This window comes from Geotrypetes seraphini, chromosome 3 (assembly GCF_902459505.1).
Source record: "Geotrypetes seraphini chromosome 3, aGeoSer1.1, whole genome shotgun sequence".
In the NCBI taxonomy this organism is placed as follows: domain Eukaryota; kingdom Metazoa; phylum Chordata; class Amphibia; order Gymnophiona; family Dermophiidae; genus Geotrypetes; species Geotrypetes seraphini.
In genome coordinates, this window is record NC_047086.1 from 348,546,024 (window position 1) to 348,566,649 (window position 20,626).

Below are 20,626 nucleotides of genomic sequence, written 5' to 3' on the forward strand. Positions count from 1 at the left end.
GCAGATATATTAGCCTCGTACAGCTTGTGCGGGTCTCTATAAAGCATGATTCCTAAATACTTCAGCTTTCCCGGGGCAATACCTACGCCAAGATTTCTACACCATGGTTCCGTCTGCGAGCCCCCTAACAGAAGAGCCTCCGTTTTCTCAAAATTAATTTTCAAACCCGAAAAGACGCCATATGCTCGAATAAGGGACATCAGGGCGGGCATAGTCCGGTCAGCATTATTAACATATAAGAGCATGTCATCCGCGAACATACTAATGCGAAATTCATTGGAGCCCACCCTTAGACCCTCCAGTTCTACGTTCTGGCGAATACGAGCCGCTAAAGGTTCGAGCGAGATAAGGAAGAGGAGGGGTGAGAGCGGGCAGCCCTGTCGCGTGCCCCGTCCCAGAGGGAATGGGCCAGAGAGTTCACCATTCACCAAAAGTTGGGAGGTAGGATGATGGTACAGAGCCTTCAGCCAAGCAATAAAGTTCCCCTGAATCCCAAATTGGCCAAGTGTCCTAAAAAGGTGGGGCCAAGAGACCATATCGAACGCTTTTTCCACATCTAGGCTTGTGATAAGCGCCTTGTCGGAGGTGGCTCGAGGGTGTTGTAACACTGCGAGAACCCATAGGAGATTCATGGACGCGTGCCTGCCAGGCACAAAGCCGACTTGGTCTTCGTGGATGAGTAGGGGTAAGAATTTATTGAGACGCGACGCCAAGATGCTAGCCAAAAGTTTTACATCCTGGTTAAGAAGAGAGATGGGGCGGTAAGACCCCAAAGCATCAAGTGGGCGCCCGGGCTTAGAGAGTATAATAACGTGCGCCCTGTTATGTGAGTCTCCGGGAGGAGTAACACTACGGAGTCCCATAAAGTATTGTTGTAAAGAAGCTAGCGCCTGGGGATCCAACAGCTTATAGAATTCGGGGCCGAAGCCATCCGGGCCCGGAGTCTTGGCCAGCTTGAGCTTTTTAATAGCGACCTGTAGTTCTTCCCCTAAAATAGGACCATTAAGGGCCTGGCATTGGGTGTCCGTCAAGGTGGGAAGACAGAGGCCCTGAAAGAAACGATCACTAGCAGTTTGGTCATAAGGTTGTGCGGCGTAGAGGTCAGTGTAGAACCGCACGAATTGTTCTGTAATAGCTGAGTGAGTAACATGCGTGACGCCTCGTTTATCTTTAATAGAAGTAATGGTGTGACGCGTTTTATGTGGACGCACCAAGTTAGCTAGCAGTCTCCCCGTTTTATCCCCCCAGCGGTAAAGTTTGTATTTGTAACAGTATATATTACGATTGGCCCTTTGATCCAAAAGGAGGTTAATTTTTGTCTTGACGTCACACATGGCCTGTTTGGAGACATCGTCCAGACGAGAAATATGAAGGGAGCGAAAGCTAGCAAGATCCCGCGACAGAGCCAAAAGTTCCCCATCCCGCTTTTTATTCAGGGACACCGTGTAAGCCAGTATGTGACCACGCATGACCGCTTTGGCCGCCTCCCAGTAGACAACGGGGTCCACATCTGTTACTAAGCCTGTTACTAAGCCTGAATTAGTTTTATGGAACTCCTCCCACCTTTTTTGAAAGAATTTTCGGAACTCCGCATCCTTGTAAAGGAATGGGGACATCCGCCAGATGCGCCTCGCGGTCTGAGACCCGAAATGTAAGTCAATGCTGAGCAGAGCATGGTCAGATACAAGAGGTGGTAAGAGGTTCGCGGCCGATAAGTTCGGAAATAGAGAGGCTGAGAGTAGAAAGTAGTCAATGCGCGAGTGAGACGAGTGAGGGTGAGAGTAGAAAGAGAAATCATGTTCAGTGGGGTGTAGCGTGCGCCAAGAATCCAGCAATCCCAGCTCCTTAATAAGGAAGTGTACTCCCTTAGAGAAATGGCCCTTTGGAACAGGCTTAGTCGGCCGACGATCCCACTGTGGATTGGCAACAAAATTAAAATCGCCCCCCATGATAACCGGTTGAGGCATAAGTGGTGCCAAATGACCCACTACTGATGTAAAGAAAGCATGAGAGTAAGTGTTAGGGGCGTAAATATTGCACAAAATTAGAGGTTTGCCCCATAATTCACCTACTAGTATGAGAAACCTCCCATTGGGGTCATCAATTTGGCTATGCATGTGAAAGGGAATGTTCTTATGGATGAGAATAGCCACTTCACATTTCCGGTGTGTAAATGAAGCCGAGTGTACCTGTTCCACCCAGCCCCTATGGAGTTTCCCATGTTCCCCAGAGCTCAAAGGGTCTCCTGTAAGAATGCTATGTCCGTGTATTCTCGTTTGAGATACGCTAGAATTTTTGTACGCTTGATGGGCGAATGGATCCCATCTACATTCAGTGATTTAACATGCAATTGTGCCATAAAACAAACAGATATGCATATAGTATACAGTAAATGACCATAAAACAAGCAGTAGAGGCCGTCCCAGCCAATGCCTCCACTCACTCCTAGAATTCCTAGGTAACTTGCTCAGGTTAGAATAGTGACTCATCGTAGCAAAAACCAAACATGCAGCCAAACATCCGTCAGACTTACCCCACTCACAAACCCGATCCAGACACACATACACTCCCCCAGACATACTCACCCAGTCCCCCCTCCCCAGTTCTTCCCTCCCCCTGACCCCAGCATGGAATACCATGCTACTACCAGGAAATACAGAAAATGGTGAAACAGCTCCGGGGCATGCCCACAAAGGATAACAACAAAAACATAGGAAAAGCACTGTGAGCACCCGCCGGGAACCGGGGGAGCACAGGGACCCCAAAAAGTAGTATCAACCTAGGAAGGGTCCATGATTTCAGGGGTTCAAGCGGCCCCCCTGAACCCTCCAAGCACCCAGCAGTGCAGCGTCCAAACACTGTACAGAGAGACCCAGAGAATTAGGATAGTACGCTGCAGCGAGAGGGCCTCCGCAGTGTGAAGAGGGGCAGATGGGCGCCTGCAAGCCATCGCCCCTGGTCGTTCAAAGAAGAGCAGCGCAGCAAGCATGGTCTCCCAAGAAAATGGGAGAATTCCTCCGAGTCGTCACTCCCTCTGAATGAACGTGCTGCTCCTCCAGAGGGCACCGAAAGTTCAACAGGAACGAAGCGTTGAGCACTGGGTTCGCAGATGCTCCTGCAGCATGCAAAGTCCCCAACATGGGAGCGTGCCGCAATAAGCGGGTTGGGCACGGCAGACTCCGCTCGCTCGCCCTCGACAACGCACCCGGCCCTCGAGAGCTTCTAATCACAAGAAAGGATATGGAGAGAGAAGAAAAGGGCACTTCGGGTTCCTTATAAAGAATCCCTCCGTCATCTGTAGTTAGTGTGCCATCCGTTCCCCTCACCCTAGATGGGTGTTCCAGAGGTGAAGATAGTGCAGGGTGTAAGTCGCTCCAAAAGAGAGGCAGGCCGATCCCGTCTGAGGGCTCGCGGTCGCCGGCAAACACTAGTGAGCCCATACCAGCGCCTTCGGTGTCACTGAATAGCAAAGATGTATGATGATTGTTGAAGAGGAATAATAAGTGGTTTGTTGAAGAGGAATATTAAGTGGCACTTGCTGGAAATAGTGCAGTAGCCTCACATGGTGGCAGTGTTTTAGGCCATCTCAGGTTCCGCACGCGGAGGCGCCGGTAGGTCCTGTATGAAACGCTCCAGATCTCGCGGTGTCTCAAAGTAGTGGATCTTATTGTTGTAAGAGACCCGAGCTCTCGCAGGATAAAGCAGGGACACCCTTATTTTTCTTTGGTATAGAGTGTTGCAATGAGGTGCCATGGCTCAACGACGTGAGGACACCTGGGGGAAAAAGTCTTGAAAGACCAATATTTTTTGCCCCTCATAGGTGAAGCCAGCCCCCCGCCGAAAACAGGCCAAAACACATTCCTTCATGGCGAAATTAAGGAAGCGGGCAAGGACAGGCCAAGGTCGATGCTCACCCTCACGCTGGGGACCCACACGGTGGGCGCGTTCAATCAATACCCGCTCCCCCGTCTCGCCGAGGTCCAACAGTCCCGGCAGCCATGATTCAAGGCAGGTCCGGAGGTCGACTTCCCGGATAGTGGAGGGAAGCCCTATGAACCGCAAGTTGTTTCTACGGTTCCGGTTTTCGTGATCCTCCAGTTTGTCCAGGCAGGTGGTTTTCGCAGTTTCCAGGACCCTCAGGCGCTCCTCAAAGTTAGCTGCACGGTCCTCTTGCTGAGCCACCCGGTCCTCCACCCTCTGCAGCCGGCCCGCATGCGTTTCCAATGTCTCCCTATAGTCCTCCATAAAAGTTTGAATTTTTGCTAGCTTGTCCTCCATAACAAGAGTTAGGGACTTAGTGAGTTCCTGTATGGCCGCTTCTTGAATCGTGAACATGGGGACCTCGTGACCGTCCGCCATTTTGGAATCTGTCGGCCTCACCTTCCCGCGAGTGTCTCGCTGCGCCCTTGCAGTCATTCCGTGCTCCAAACTCCCCCGGAGAACACTCTACACACTCCGGGCACCAATGGGTAGATGCTGGTCCGCAGGGCACCGCGATCCGAAGCGAGTGTGGCGCGCAAAAGGAAGATTTAAGTCGGCATGCCCCGGAGCTGTATGGAGGCACGTCCACTCAGGTACGTGGCATCACGTGCTCCCCCCCCCCAAATCTGATATATTCTAATCACAAAATAGAAATAAAATTATTTTTTTCTACCTTTTGTTGTCTCTGGTTTCTGCTTTCAATCTTTTTTTTCAGTCTCTTCCTTCCATCGTCTGCCCTCTCTGTCTCTTCAATCCAGCATCTGCCCCTTCCATCCACTGTCTGTCCTCTCCCCCTTCCATATGGTATCTGTCTTCTTTCTATGCCCCTCTCCCCTTTCCATCCAGCTTGTGCCCCCTCTCTCCTTTTTAGATTGTGAGCCCACCGGGACAGAGAAGGAAAATGCTTGAGTACCTGATTGTAAAAACCGCTTAGATAACCTTGATAGGCGGTATATAAAATCCTAATAAACTTGAAACTTACATTATTCATTCCAGCTTCACTGCTCTCTTCATTTTTATCTCTCCTACACCAGATCTATCATTGTTGTCCCTCTCTGCTTATTTTTCTGCTGACCCCTTCCTATCATCAATCTCTCTACTTTCTCATGCCTGTGACTCCCCTTCCCCTCCTCTAATCTCTCTGCCAGCTGTTCCCTTCCTTTTTTCATTCTCCCTTCCCTCCTCCTCCTGTCCAGCAGTAACTCTCTTCCCTTCCTCCCCTCCCAGCAGCATTTCTCCTTCTCCCTCTCCAGTAGCAGCTGTCCCTTTTTTCCTTGCCCAGCAGCTTCCCAGATTCCTTTCCCTCCTCCCCTCCCAGAAGCATCTCTCCTTCTCTCTCTCCAGTAGCAGTTGTCCCTTTTTTTCCTTGCCCAGCAGCTTCCCAGATTCCTTTCCCTCCTCCCCTCCCAGAAGCATCTCTCCTTCTCCCTTTCCAGTAGCAGCTGTCCCTTTTTTCCCTTGCCCATCAGCTTCCCAGATTCATTTCCCTTCTCCCCTCCCAGCAGCATCTCTCCTTCTCCCTCTCCAGTAGCAGCTGTCCCTTATTTCCTTGCCCAGCAGCTTCCCAGATTCATTTCCCTCCTCCCCTCCCAGAAGCATCTCTCCTTCTCCCTCTCCAGTAGCAGCTGTCCCTTATTTTCCTTGCCCAGCAGCTTCCCAGATTCCTTTCCCTCCTCCCTTCCCAGAAGCATCTCTCCTTTTCCCTCTCCAGTAACAGCTGTCCCTTTTTCCTTGCCCAGCAGCTTCCCAGATTCCTTTCCCTCCTCCCCTCCCAGAAGCATCTCTCCTTCTCCCTCTCCAGTAGCAGCTGTCCCTTTTTCCTCTGCCCAGCAGCTTCCCAGACTCTGATAGTGGTTTTCTCCCCTCCCAGCAGCTCTTCTTACTTACCAGCGCAGCGATTCACGAAGGCAGCCTCGGGTCCTTTGTTGGGTCGTGCCGCCTCTGAGGAAAGAGGAAGTTGCATCATCAGAGGCAGCCGCGACTCAGCAAAAGCCCCGAGGCTGCCTTCGTGAATCGCTGTGCTGGTAAGTAAAGGAGAGCTGCAGAGAGGGGAGAAAGCCACTGTCAGAGGCTCCCCAAGATCTCTCCGGCCCAGCGCAGGCTTCAGATGTTGATCTTGCCGGCCCTGCGCGGACCGGCAGGAAGTTGAAGTGAGTCAATCTTGCCGGCCCTGTGCGGATCTGCAAAAATTTCCTGCGGACCGGCGGTTGAAGAACTGTGCTCTAGAGGATATTTGCAGAGTGGAGCAAACTTGTTGACAAATTTTATATTCAACTATTGGATTAGATTGACACTTCAGATACTTTTAGCATTAGACAATCAAGTTTTCAGAAAAATCATAGTACAGAGATGATCATGGTCTCCCTTGTCAATCACAGAAAAGTACCCTAAGCAAAGGAAGAGAGGTGTTGCATTTTATTTTAATGATTTAATGGCAGCATTTGATATTATAAACGATGACTTGTTTCAAAGACTAGTTCAAGTATGTTTAAAGAAGTCATTAGGTGGATTCAGTCATTCCCTTTTGCATTACTTGGCAGATAGAATGTAACATGTTTTTTGAAATGGGCAAAAATCAGAGGTCACAACTCTTACCTATGGTTTTCCTCAAGGTTCAGAATTATCACCATTATTTTTTAATTTGTACTTAAGTCCAGTAGTGTTTATTTTAGAACACTGTGGCCTTAAATGTCATTTGTTTGCAGATGTGCAGCTGTAGATCAGTTTTGATGTTGAAGGACGTCTTGATCTTTCCTCGTCTTCAACTGATTCACAACCATTATGAAATCACTCAAACCACTTGTAATCCTTCTTCATGATCGCTGCAACATCACCATAAACTAATTTTAACATTTTGTGTGTTTCTTTAGCACTTTTTTGCAATTTGAAACAAAATTCCATGTTGCTTGTGATACACATTTTAAAACACACTTTCTCTCGGCCATAGCTCACAACCAACTGATTGCACCAAACAAGTTGAAACTTGTCACACACTTTTACTAAGGTTTGATGCACTGCTTCCTGTATTGAAGATCCCTGCCTTTCCGTTGGATGGTGCTCGTCAGCAGCATTCACGGTATTTTTTAATCACACCTCATATATCACAGAGGTCATTTTCCTCATCTGAGTCTGTACTCTCTAGCCCTTACTCCCTGAAAATTGAATAGCATCTAGATTCTGCCTGTCCAAGACTTTCTGATGGCTGTTAAAAAAAACAACCCCAAACATCCAATAAGCATACATATGCTTTCAAAAGAATTTTTTTTCAATGCTGCTTGTTGAATGATTACAATCTACTATGTGTTCTACCGTAGTCAATTGCATATATCATTTATTTCACCTTAGGCTCTAGGCCTCTCTGATCAGCAAGCATCTTGGTGTTTTTTCTCTGCTTATAATAGTTCAAATTATAGTCTTCTAATTTCTCACTGTCACATTTAATGTTTCATAAAAAGACTTTAAATGTCATACTACCACTACAGGAGCTCCCTGTTCCATGTGTTGTCCTTAATCTTGTTTTAACTTCCTTTGTACCTGACACGGAAGGTGCTTTTCCTAGTAATCATTTTATCTTTACTAAGATTGAGTGAAGTCCAGGCACAAGCAACCTACCACTTGTTCACACATATCTAAGTAGTTCTATCAACTTATCCCAAGATTCTACTTGAGGTACTAACTTGTTTCCATATTAATATTCCATATTAATGAGAAAATAATGCGTCGCTTGCTTGTTCCGGAGCGGAGCCGGCAGCCACATTCATCGCGGGACCTTGCTGCATGGCATTGGGAAAGAAAAAGGAGCTCTGCAAAACTGTGTTTCTATTGTCAATATATTAATGAATTATTCAGACCAGCAGTGAAACTCAGTGACTTATCCAGCGGCACACAAGAGTGCAGCATTGGAAAAGGGACTGGAAGTCACATTGCAGGAGCTCTCAAGCTTTTTGCCTTGAGTTTCATTTTCAGCCATTTTCTGTGTTTAGTAATTTCTAACACTGTGCAGAGGTCTTGCAGGTGCTTTTCAAGTACATCTAGGTTTGTTCACAGCTGGAATCAATCTATCCATCCATCCATTTCTTCTCTTAAAGATCTTCACCTTCCTATTTTTCCAATTGCAGTAAATAAGTTCAGATACAGGAGAATTAGAACAACCTGAGATGAGAACGGTTCCTTTTCCTCTGATGGGTTGAAAACTGAGGCAGTGCAATCTCATGAAATGTCAGCTTTATGCTCAAGTGTAAAACCTTCTGATATTAGATATAATAAAATGGAATCTGCGCATTGTCTCAGTAGTTCACAACCTGCTCTGGGATTTACTGATCCCTCTCATTCAACCTCTTCCTTACCACTGTTATGTCACTAGTTGGCAGAATATAATTCCTGAGACATCATTTGTCAAGTTTATCTAAATTTCACTTGAAAATAGTGCTGGAAGGAGAGGCAGTTGATGATTCAAGATGGCGTCATGCTGAGAAGCTGCAAAGTCAGTTTTTCTGAATCTCCATGGTGTTGAACGCTCCAATCTCTTCCTGGGGAAATGGGGAAAAGAAAGGGAACGGCAAACATTCAAGTCCCGGTGGTTATCCAGGTACCACCAATGAAGCAAGTCACCATAGAGGATCATAGAAGACTGACTGACCCCATGTTGGATGTTTCTTCTGCTCAAGCATTGCACATGCAATGCGTACATGTTAGCTGTGCTAGCGAAAACAGGATCTTGTTGAGTCCCGAGAACAGAACGGCACCCCTGTAACCCAGAAGGAGACTTTTCGAAGGAGAGAAGCATGAAAGTATGGAGGGAACTAAAATGTCTTTAGGGTTGTCTGAAAACCTCTCCCCAATATATTTCTTTCCCCCACAGCGAGGATTGGCAGTGAGGGTATCTACTCCACAGACTTTGTATCCAGCTGAAACTGTGAGTGGGGCTTGTGGGTGGAAAGACCCTTCTGAGAGTTCTGCAGGTGTGAAAGTTAAACCAGCCTTTGGGAGGCTATACAGGACTTAAACTCTTCTTTTTTTGGGAAGAGTAGATAAAATGGAAGGTGAAATGAAAAATTTTTCAGAACAAATGGCTTCTCAGTCCCAGAACTTTGTGCAGCAATCGGAGAAAGTAACAACTGTGGAACAGAAAGTGGAGGTGGTTAAGAACCTGGGAGTAGCTATGGTGAAAGATAAAATTTCAACTCGGCAAAAGATTGAATATCTGGAGAATAACTTGAGATGTTTGAATTTTCCCAAGTCCCCTTTAATATCAGCAGTGGACTTGGTGAGATGCTATTTAAAAGAGGTCCTTAAAATACTGAAGGAGGCCCTTCCACCAATTGTGAAGGCTCATTATGTTTTTGGAAATGGGCAGGGACCTCGGGAAGAACTGATGTGATGGTAAACTTAACTGATTTTCTAGAATCATCTCTTGAAATGCTGAGACTGATTCTAATTGTAATATTTGCTCTGGAACTGGATCACAATAATGTTCTACATTTATATTTCCACAACATTAATCAGCAGTTTATGGGATCAATCATTCGGATATTTCCTGATTCCAGTCATTCTTGGCTTATAGACCAAGAGTGATCGCTTTGGGAGCCAATTTTGTATTGAAATTTTCCTGTATATGTGTAGTAGTATTTGAGGGTATAACTTTTATCTTTTTTTGACCCAAAACAGCAATTGGATTTTCTTTTGGCTAAAGAAGAGATTAGGGTAACTGTATAACCTTCCAATGGGAGTTACTGGAGCAGGCTAAGAACATGATCTGGGGGAAGCTTCCAGGGAAGTAAATTTGTTTTTCCTTAAAGTTTATTTCTATGCATTTTGGATCTTATTTCCGATGTATTGCGATCTGTTTGGAAAGGATGTTTTCCTGATCTTTTAAAAATTTCCTTTTGTAATGTTACTGTAATTTCATTGTCATGGATGTTTTGAAGTGATTGTAAAATTGAAATGTTAATAAAGAAAAGAAATTAGTACTAGAAACAGAGCCCTTAAAACATGTTGGCAGAAAAGGAGCATTTGTCTGCCCAGTCTTCCCATTTGTTCCAACCTACCCTTTTGGAGCCATCATGATGTTTGTGGATTAAACTTATTAGTGTTTCTTGTCTTGCCATAGGCTCTTCCATAGCATAAAATGGTTTAACCTTCCTAAAATAAGTCACTAGAGTTGAGTGGGCCGATCATTGTTTATTGATATTTAGTATAGACTGATTAGGGAGTAGCAAGAGAAGTCTTGATTGCATTGAGGGGATAGATTCCGTACAAATGTAAGGAAATTCTTCTTCACCCAGAGAGTGGTGGAAAGCTGGAACGTTCTTCCGGAGTCTGTTATAGGGGAAAACACCCTCCAGGGTTTCAAGACAAAGTTGGACAAGTTCCTGCTAATCTGGAACGTACGCAGGTGAGGCTGGATTCATTTAGAGCACTGGTCTTTGACCTGAGGGCCGCCGCGTGAGCGGACTGCTGGGCAGGATGGACCACTGGTCTGACCCAGCAGCGGCATTTCTTATGTACATTCTGTCGAAAACCTGATAAGAGCATGCAGAAGAGAGTCCTGCAGTTTTCATTACTTCTTAAAAGCCAATAAACAGGTCAGGTTTTCAAGAAATCTTTATGAATATGCATGAGATGGGTTTGCACACAGTGGAGGGTAGTAGGCATATAAATTTCTCTCATGCATATTCTTCAGGGATCTCTTGAAAACCCGACCATTTAGTGGTCCTTGAGGACTGGGAGTGAAGACCCAAGAGTCTAATCTTAAATGAACTGTTACCATACATACTTGAATATAAGCTGAGATTTTTGGGCCAAAAAATAGCTCAAAAATGGGACTCTTAGCTTATATTCAGGCCATCGCCTATCCTCCCCCCTCCAGGACCTATTACAGGCCTCCAAAGGGCCTGCCACAAGACCTGGTGGTCCAGCGGTGGGCTGGGACATGAGGGATCCTCCCTTCTCCTGTCCCAGCCTAATCCAAAATACCCCGCCTCCCCCGCGCACAGCCCGACTCCTCAGCAGCCTCACAGTGGACAGGAGGAATCCGTTCTGCCTCCTATGCCTGTCGAAATTGACACCCACACCTCCCTCCTATCTTCCTCAAGTTCCTTTCAGGTTCCTGGTAGCCAGCCGGTGCATAGAGCAGAAACAATCTTCCTGCCCTCCTGCTCCATTCGCTGGCTGATTGGCTGCTGTGAGTTCTCATGGAGCGATCTTGCTGCCCTCCTGTTTGTCTGCTGCTTGCAGCAGCCAATCAGCCAGTGGCCTCAAATGGAGCAGGAGGGCAAGAAGATTGCTCTTGCTCCGTGCACCGGCTGGCTACCAGGGACCCAAAAGGTACATGGAGGAGGTGGGAGGGAGGTATGGTTGTCAATTTTGGCAGGCACAGGAGGCAGAAGGGATTCTTCCTGTCCCACTCACCACGAGGCTGCCAACAAGACGGGGTGGTGATGGTGGTTCTGGATTCACCTTGGATGGGAATCGGGTGATCCCTCATATCCCGGCCCACCAAATCCCGCGGCAGGCCCAGTGGAGTCCTGCAAGGCATTGGGAGGGAGGGAGGGAGATGGGTCTGGGTGCAAAGCCTGGCCGGGAGTGAGGAGAGGCTGGGTATAGAGCCTGACAGGGCAGGGAGGGAAGCGGGCTGGGTGCAGAGCCTGACAGGGCACTTGAATATTAAGCCCCTGTCTTATATTCGAGTCAACCATTTTTCTTCCTTTTTGGGGGGAAAATGGGGGTCTCAACTTATATTTGGATTGACTTATATTTGAGTATATACGGTAATCAGGAAGTCTATGCAGTTTTATGGCTCATTTCACCCCAAAAGACTTGGCAAGCAGATTCAAGTTGCCAAAAGAATTCTAAGTTAACTAGTATTCTACATCCATGGGTACTCCTTTCAATGTTAAAGTCTCACCAAATTAGAGCCCCACCAAATTAGAGCTCCTGCAGTTACAATAGTTTCTCCTACAATATATCTGGTTAGATACGATCTGTAAAGCAATGACATGCTTCTTACTTCATATGTTCACTTCACACAACAGCTTGCACCAAGCCAAAGTAAAGGATAATGCCTTTGGTCAAGCAGTGTTGGCCAGTCCCACTGTGTATTGTAGCAACTCTTACATTTTTTTAATGAGGACTGCTTCTAAATATGGAACAATTTGGAAAAAAACAAACAAACCACAGCTGTAATCTTGGGAGCCATAGAAACAGAAAAATGAAGGCAGATAAAGACCATATGGCCCATCTAGTCTGCCGTCTACTAGCCCTTCTTCTCCCTTAAAGATCCTGTATACACGTGCAGAGGACTCATTTCTGCTTTTCATTTTTGCTTACCTGTAACAGAAGTTTTCCATGGACAGCCAATTTGATCAGGCACACACTCTCTCCTATCATTCCAAGAGTTGCTTAAAGGTTTTGAGCTTTAGAACTAACCTGAGGAAATGAGACCACTGCACATGAAAGGGTTACATATGCTCTGAACTCTGCCCTTAGTTCTAACCTTAGGAAGATCTGTGTGTCCTAATTCCACTGGATAGTGCCACTTGTGTGCCTGATCAATCCTATCTAAGGAAAACATATTTTACAGGTAGGAAAATGTGTTTTCTATAAGGGGGAGAATCCATTTGTGTTGCTTATTCATTCTGTTTAGCAACAGAGAAAGCAAAGTTACTTACCTGTAACACAAGTTCTCTAAACAGAAAAATAAATCTGCTCCACTTTCCCTTACAGAAAGTTGGGAAGTTGGGGTGCACGTACTCAAATTTTTTCTAATTATTCTGTGCTCATGATTAGATGCCATTTTTCTATTAATTATACACCATTTAGTATTGGGTGGGGAGAGGGTTTCAAGTATATGATCTTATAATGAATAATGGGCTTTGAGGGATGGTGGGGAGAGGGTTACATTTCTACTTATAGATTATAATGATAAGATGTTCAAGTGCTCAGATTAATTGTGTTTATTATGAATTTTTGTACACTTGATGAAAGTTTAAAAATGAATAAAGAATTTAAAAAAAAAAAAAATTATTCTGTGCTCTGAAAGCATCATGAGATATCACCCTTGTGTGTCTGATTTTATCCTGCTGTTTATGGAGAACACATGTTATAAATAACTTTGCATTTACACAAAAAACACAGATATATGTTTAAAGACTGAACTGTTGGATCCCTGGGGTCTATCGAGACATGATGGAAGTAACTAAGGGCTCCTTTTACAAAGGTGCGCTAGCGGTTTTAGCGCGCGCTAGCCGCTACCGCCTCCTCTTGAGCAGGCGGTAGTTTTTCGGGTAGCATGCGCTATAGCGCGCACTAATCCGGTTCATGCGCTAAAAATGCTAGCGCACCTTTGTGAAAGGAGCCCTAAGAGTTTTCAACTTTTATTTCACTTCAGAAATGAAATAGAAATCTTACAAACTTAAATGGAGTGTGTGAAATACTTTATTTGCCAGTGCTATAATAGAAATAATATAAAAATTTTGATCTCACTATTTCAGCTGGCCTATTGTGTTGTACAGTTTTTGGAGAAAGATGCAACATTAACAGAACCAGTAAGTAGATTTATTTTGCAGATTTTCTTTGCATGAAATTAGTTGTGCTCTACTTTCAATAATTTTGTGCAGAAACTACATGAAAAATATATAGATAGTATGTGTTTTCCTTATCAACAATTTGCCTGTTATTTTCAACAAAAGGCTGAGACTTTAGTCAGGTCGAGTGAAAATAGTATTGAGCTAAAAGCTGCTGAAACTAATTAAATTTGGACTGAGTTTGTTCTTGTCAATTCACAAGATATTATAAAAGCTATTGAAACCTTGAACAGTGTCTGAATTCAAGAAAGCTTAGGACATGCAGGTGGGATCTTGTAGGGAGAGGAGAAGATAATGGATGCTGCTGATGGGCCATTTGACCTTTATGTTTGCCATCATGTTTCTATGTTTAATTCTAGTAATCTTCTCAATTCTTGTTCTATTTCAATTTTGAAGGCATTGAAATTGGATATAGCCCCTTCTAATCTAATCTAATCTAATCTAAATCTTGGGTTTATATACCGCATCATCTCCGCAGATGGAGCTCGACACGGTTTACATGGTTAGGGAAGGAACGGAACTCCAGTGGAATTATATAAGTATGAGAGAAGAGAGGTTGGTGTGAGAGTGCCAGGAGCGGGACGGGGTTACGTTCTGGAGAAGAGCCAGGTCTTCAGATGCTTACGGAATGGTAGAAGGGGGCTCAAATTGCGGAGAGGGGAAGGGAGACTGTTCCAGAGCTGTGGTTCTGATTAATACATCCTTTGAGAAAGCCTACTAAAGAGAGCAGTTATTAAGCCATTTAAAAAAATTATGAATTCTAGTAATGTGGAAAACTTTAGTGAGTCAGTCCATGTCAAATATACAAGTCAGTTTTATGTTGAATCGATTTTTATTATTATCAAATAACACAGAACAGACCAATAGGTCAGAACCACAGTAACAGAAGAAACAGCAGAAACAAAATAGGAGATCCAACAATCCCACCCACACCACCCCCCCTCCCCAAACCCCCTGGTCTGAAACGAGAAAAAGTGAGTGCAGTAGGCTTGGACTCAGATAGCCCACTGCCCAAGACAATGAGGAACACCAACACAGAAAGAAAGAAGGAAGAGAGTAAAGAAGAAGAAGAAAGAAAGAGAAAGAAGTATACCTGGCGCCCCTCAAGGATGGAACACAAGCCCAGGTCTCAGAAAAAGTCACAAGGAATTTAGAATGTCACTTCTAGCCCGTGGTGATAATGAAAAAAGGTAAGAATCCCAGATCCGAAGAAAGAGTCGCCTTCGTCGTAAGCTATAAGACGCATCTTTACACTCCAGCAGCAGCAGAGCATGCAAACGATTCCTCCAGTCCCAAAAGGATGGAGAAGGTTCCCCAATCCAAACAGATAGAATTACTTTCTTCCCCAAGACCCCCACCCGTCTCATAAACTGCCGCTGACCCGAATCAGACAAGCGGAAGGCCTCATACTTATCCAGTACAAGTCAGTTTTAATAAAACTTGGCATGTAGGTACCCTAACTTATGGCAGTAAGCCATGCAAAGTTTCAGCCCCTAAAACCTGAAATTCATGTAGTAAAAGGTGCCTAAGTAGAGGCTATAAAATTTTTGTGCGTGTCGTACGAAACAAATGGGCAACTTCAAAGGCCTCCTGTACACAGAGTATTGCTAACATCAACCTGAAATTTAGTCTACTGATGCAACTTTGTGTACTTAATACACTTTTAGAGTTTTAAGTCTAGGTTAAATGCTCTTCTGATGCCTCAATGGCAAAATTGGCCAAAAACTCAATTCGCTAATTTTTGGCTTCATCTTTGGGGTGCCATAGATTGTAACAAATTTAAGTGGTGACTTCTTGCTTGGTACACCTGCTCAACTATTGATTACTATTCATCTATGAAAATTTCAAGGCCTGCTTTCATTTATTTGCAAAGATATTGCAAATCAAACAGAACAGCAAAAATATTAACAAATTTTACCCATCTTTGAACCTTGCATTTTAGTTTTGACACCAGCAATCACTTTGGTTCAAAATGCATTGGATAGAGCAACTTTTTCTCTACCAGATGTCAAATTTTCAGGAGGATGGTTTGGTTTCTTTTTTTTAGTTTCAAACTTTTTATTAATTTTCAAAAACAAGTGATAACAGTCAAACAAGATAAGAAATGCAAGAACAAAATTTCACATCCATCCCCCCACCAACCCCTACCCCTTTACCCCATCCCCACGCACAAAGATACAGAAAATCATCCAAGGAGAAAATCCAGAAATACAAGAAAATAATTCAGAGAGTATTCAAAATCAGACTGCGGCCTCTTGGATGCAGTACATTCAGATAAGGAGTCCACACTTGGAGAAAGGATTTGCAGTGCTTCTGGGAACCAGCTGCGGCCTGTGCTTCCCACCGCAACAAAGTATGCAATTCCACCAGTACCAAATTGAAGGAGGCTGATCAGAAAGCCAATGATTCATAATACATTTTTTCCCAAGGATATAACACGTGCTCAGAAACAGCTGTTCCCGAGCCAGATACAAAGTAGATAAGGGAAAATGACAGAATAACAAGGCAGATGCTGAGAGAGAAACTGAAGTATTTAAAGTAGTACTCAAAGAACCGTCTCCCACCAAAACCCCTGAATTGTTGAACACGCCCACAGACCATGTACATAAGAATTCACTGAAGCCTGCATTTTAGATAAATCTGTGTATCTACACATCCCATATGATATGCCTGGCTCTGGAGGACATAAGCTCGCAACAGTATGATAATGACACCTCTGCAGTTCAGCACAGCCCACCACCCCTGGGATGATCTTAAGTGCCTTCATCGGCACCGGTAAGGTTAATTAGTAATAAACTAAGATATATGAGTTTGGATAAGATGAAGCCCAATTATTTTGTAGATAGTAATCAACAGTTTAAACATCAGGCAACCACGGGAACCATAATAGCAATGTGGTCACCTTCTCTCACCTCTAGCTCCCAATAATGATTTACCTTCTATATTTTGAATCAGTAGTAAGCTTGCAAGAGATTTTTTTGTAGACAGCACATGAAACAGAAACTTACAGTAGTCTAAGTATAAGATCACCACCACTAGGGCCAAAAGGGAACGAAGCATAAAATTCAGCAGCAACTGGTGGATTGCTATGCATCTCTGAAGGGGAGAGAAAAGGCTTTCTCAGGTTCAAGTTCCACTTTTAATTGATATACTGGTACAAGATCATGCCATCAAGGCGGTTTACAATTCTTGAAATAACATACAAATGGAAGATGCTAATGAGCTCCAAAAGGAATGGCAGCCTGAATGTGAGCTCTGGCAAATAAATATAAGAATCAAAAACATACCTTCAAATTGAAGCAGCAGGGAGCCACTACTTCTACCAGTTTTTCCGATAGCTGCTTCATCCTAACCTCCAGTCTCTGCACCTGACAGCTTGGTACCTCTCAACATAACTGCCACTTTACAGTTTTCTCAATCTGTAAAGGACATTTTAGAAGCTTCTAGGAAGCCTACCACTAGGCAATGTTACAACCAGAAATGGAGTAGATTTTTTGCTTGGTGCACCATTCATCACAAGGAGCCTCAATCTATCTCATTATCTTCAGTTTTGGATTACCTGTTGCATTTATCTCAATCAGACCTCAAATCCACATCCATTCGAGTCTATCTCAGTGCAATTGCTGCTTTTCATCAGCCTATGGAAGGGAACCCCCTCTCTGCTCATCCAATGGTTTCCAGATTTATGAAAGGACTTTTCAATGTCAAACCACCTTTCAAACCGCCTCCAGTGGTTTGGGATCTCAATGTTGTTCTTGCTCAATTGATGAAGCCTCCTTTTGAACAAATGGCTTCAGCTCATCTCAGATATCTCACTTGGAAAGTGTTTTTTCTCATTGCTCTCACGTCTGCTCGCAGAGTCAATGAGCTACAAGCTTTAGTAGGGGACCCACCTTTCACAGTATTCCATCATGACAAAGTGGTTCTCCATACTCATCCTAAATTCTTACCTAAACTGGTTTCAGAATTTCATCTCAATCAATCCATTGTACTTCCAGTGTTTTTTTCCAAAGCCTCATTCTCATCCTGGAGAAACAGCTCTTCATACTCTGGACTGTAAGTGTGTTTTGGCTTTCTGCTTGCAAAGGACTAAGCCACACAGGTCTGCTCCTTAACTTTTTGTCTCCTTTGATCCAAACAAGTTGGGACATCTGATTTCCAAGCGCATCATCTCCAACTGGTTAGCTGCTTGCATTTCTTTTTGCTATGCTCGGGCTGAACTGCATCTACAGAGTCGAGTCACAGTCCATAAAGTCAGAGCCATGGCGGCATCGGTAGCTTTTCTTAGATCTACTCTTATTTAGGAAATCTGCAAAGCTGCAACTTGGTCCTCGGTTCATACTTTCACCTCTCATTATTGTCTGGATTCCTTTTCCAGACGGGATGGCCATTTTAGCCAGGCAGTTTTACAAAATTTATTCTCCTAAATTGCCAATACTCCCACCAACCCATTCTGGTTAGCTTGGAGGTCACCCACATGTGAGAATATGCTGCCTGCTTGTCCTGGAATAAAAGACAGTTACTTACCGTAACAGGTGTTAGCCAGGGTGAGCAGGCTACGACCCACCCACTTCCCCTGGTTGGATTCTTAACTAGTTTTCTGAACTGAGGAGATGCTGAGGAGCATGCCCTACGTTGGGCGGGAAGGCACTCGCACATGCGCGGTGCGGCAGTTACGAACTTTCTAGGTTTTGCAAGTAAGTCTGCTTGCGAGGCTGTCCGCATTGGGACTCCGTGGATGACGTCACCCACATGTGAGAATATTTGCCTGCTGTCCCTGATTAACACCTGTTATCCCAGGACAAGCAGGCAGCATATTCTCACTGATGGGTGTCGTCACCGACGGAGCCCCGGTACGGACCACTTTAAGAACTTTAGAAAGTTCGCGATAGTCCGCAATGCGCATGTGCGAGTGCCTTCCCGCCCGACGTAGGCGCGCGGTTTCTTAGTTTCCGCGGAGCTTAGAAGTCACTTGTCAACGGTCATTGATATTTTTTCGCTGCCTTCCCGCTTGCGTGGTTTTTTTTCTGACTTTTTTTGTCAGCTTTCATTTTCTTTTTCCTTTAGTTTAAAGTTAAAAAAAAAAATTTACTTTTTCACTTTCGCAGCGTTTGCTTTTTGTGTCCGGTATGGAGGGAGATTCAGCACCGGTTCTGGCATCGGAATCCACATTGAAGTCGGCGTCACATCACTCGACATCGCTGGAATCCACCTCGGTGTCGCAGCCAGTGGGTAAGTCGGCTAAGAAGGGTGTCTGAGCTGGATGTTAACCACCAGGATCATCTGGCCAATGCTCCTTGCTTGGATGATGAACTTTTTGGAGTCTTTAGATACCACCACCCAAAAGTTATCAGCTCATTAAACCAGGTGGGATACTTTGGTTAAGAACAAGAAAAAGCCTCCACCTGCTCGCCCTTTCAGACAACAGTCTTCCTATCGACGTCGTTTTACTGCTAGGCATCTGCAGCCAGCTCAGTCTCGGCCTTGTAGACAAAGGCAACAGCAGCAGCAACAACCATGTCAACAATAGCAGAAACAACAGGCTGTGTAACCTAAAGCTCACAGCCTTTTTGACCTGTTTCTTCAGAGCATAGTCAGTCTCATCATTTCTCAACCTTTACCTCAGCCCATCGGAGGTTGTCTTCAGTTGTTCATAAATCGTTGGGAACTCATAACCTCGGATCTTTGGGTCCTCAATATCATTCGTCAGCGTTACTCTCTCAATTTCCAGACTCTTCCACCAGACAGTCCTCCAAGAGAGTCTGCTTTGGACCCTGCACAGTCCTCCCTTCTTCTGCAGGAGGTGCAATCCCTTCTTCTGCTGAATGCCATCCCAAGAAGACCGGGGGACTAAGATCCATCCTGGATCTCAGAGCTCTCAACAAATTTCTAGTCAGGGAGAAATTCAGGATGTTGTCATTTGCTCTGCTTTATCTTCTCCTCAGTCAGAATGACTGGCTATGCTCCCTAGATCTCAAAGAAGCCTACACAAATCCCGAGTCATCCAGCTTCCAGGAAGTACCTCGGATTTCAAATTAATCGTCATTACCAATACAAGGTATTTCCCTTCGGCCTGGCATCTTCTCCCAGAGTATTCACAAAGTGTTTGATTGTAGTGGCTGCATCTCTCTGGTCACACGGTCTTCAAGTCTTACCTGGACGACTAGTTGATCAAGGCTGTTTCATCTCAGGAAGTGGTCCAAGAAATATCTCAGACCATTTCTTTTCTTCAGATTCTGGGATTCGAAGTCAACTTCCCCAAATCACATCTCATTATGACTCAACTTCTTCAGTTCATTGGAGCAATTCTAGACACCACTCTCATGAGAGCGTTTCTTCTGCCAGATTGGCTTCAGACTTTAATTTGTCTCTGTCAGCAATTGCTTTCGCTTCAAACCATCTTTGCCAGACACATGATGGTTCTTCTAGGCCACATGGCTTCAACTGTCTATGTCACACCACTGGCAAGACTCCATCTGCGTACTCCTCAGTGGACTCTGGCTTCCCAGTGGTCTCAAGCAATGGATTGTCTTTCACAGCACATATCTGTGACATCATCTCTTCTGCAGTCGCTTCAATAGTGGATGACCTCATCCAATATTTCCAGAGGTCTCCTTTTTCACTTGCCCCCTCATCACAAGATCATCATTACAGATGCGTCTCCTTATGCCTGGGGGGGGGGGCACATATGGATGATCTGCAGACTCAGGGTCTTTGGACCGTCAGAGAGAGGAAATTTCACATCAATTTCCTAGAACTCAGAGTGATGTTTTATGCCCTCAAGACTTTTCAACATATCCTCTGCCCTCAAGTCCTCCTTTGCACGGACAATCAAGTAGCAATGTACTACATCAACAAGCAAGGAGGCACAGGCTCTCTCCTGTTGTGTCAGGAGGCCCAGAAAATCTGGCCTTGGGTGACAGCTCGCAATCTATTCTTAAAGGCTGTCTACATTCAAGGAGAGAAGAATTTGCTAATAGACAACCTCAGCAGGATTCTTCAGCCTCACAAATGGATTCTCGACTCTGCAACTCTCCAGTCAGTCTTTGCTCAATAGGGCA

At 44.8% G+C, this 20,626-nt stretch overlaps 1 protein-coding gene across 3 annotated transcripts in view; it reads left to right on the forward strand.

Moving 5' to 3' along the window:
* The window catches only part of PPP2R5A (protein phosphatase 2 regulatory subunit B'alpha), a 203,832-nt gene that overhangs the window by 106,396 nt on the left and 76,810 nt on the right, over positions 1-20,626 (forward strand). For all 3 annotated transcript variants that reach the window (XR_004538831.1, XM_033938423.1, XM_033938422.1), the window contains exon 8: positions 13,473-13,526. Coding sequence is in view for 2 of the 3 variants with exons in the window: in XM_033938423.1 (XP_033794314.1) it covers positions 13,473-13,526 (54 nt within the window). In the remaining variant the exon portion in view is untranslated. The remainder of the gene's footprint in view (positions 1-13,472; positions 13,527-20,626) is intronic.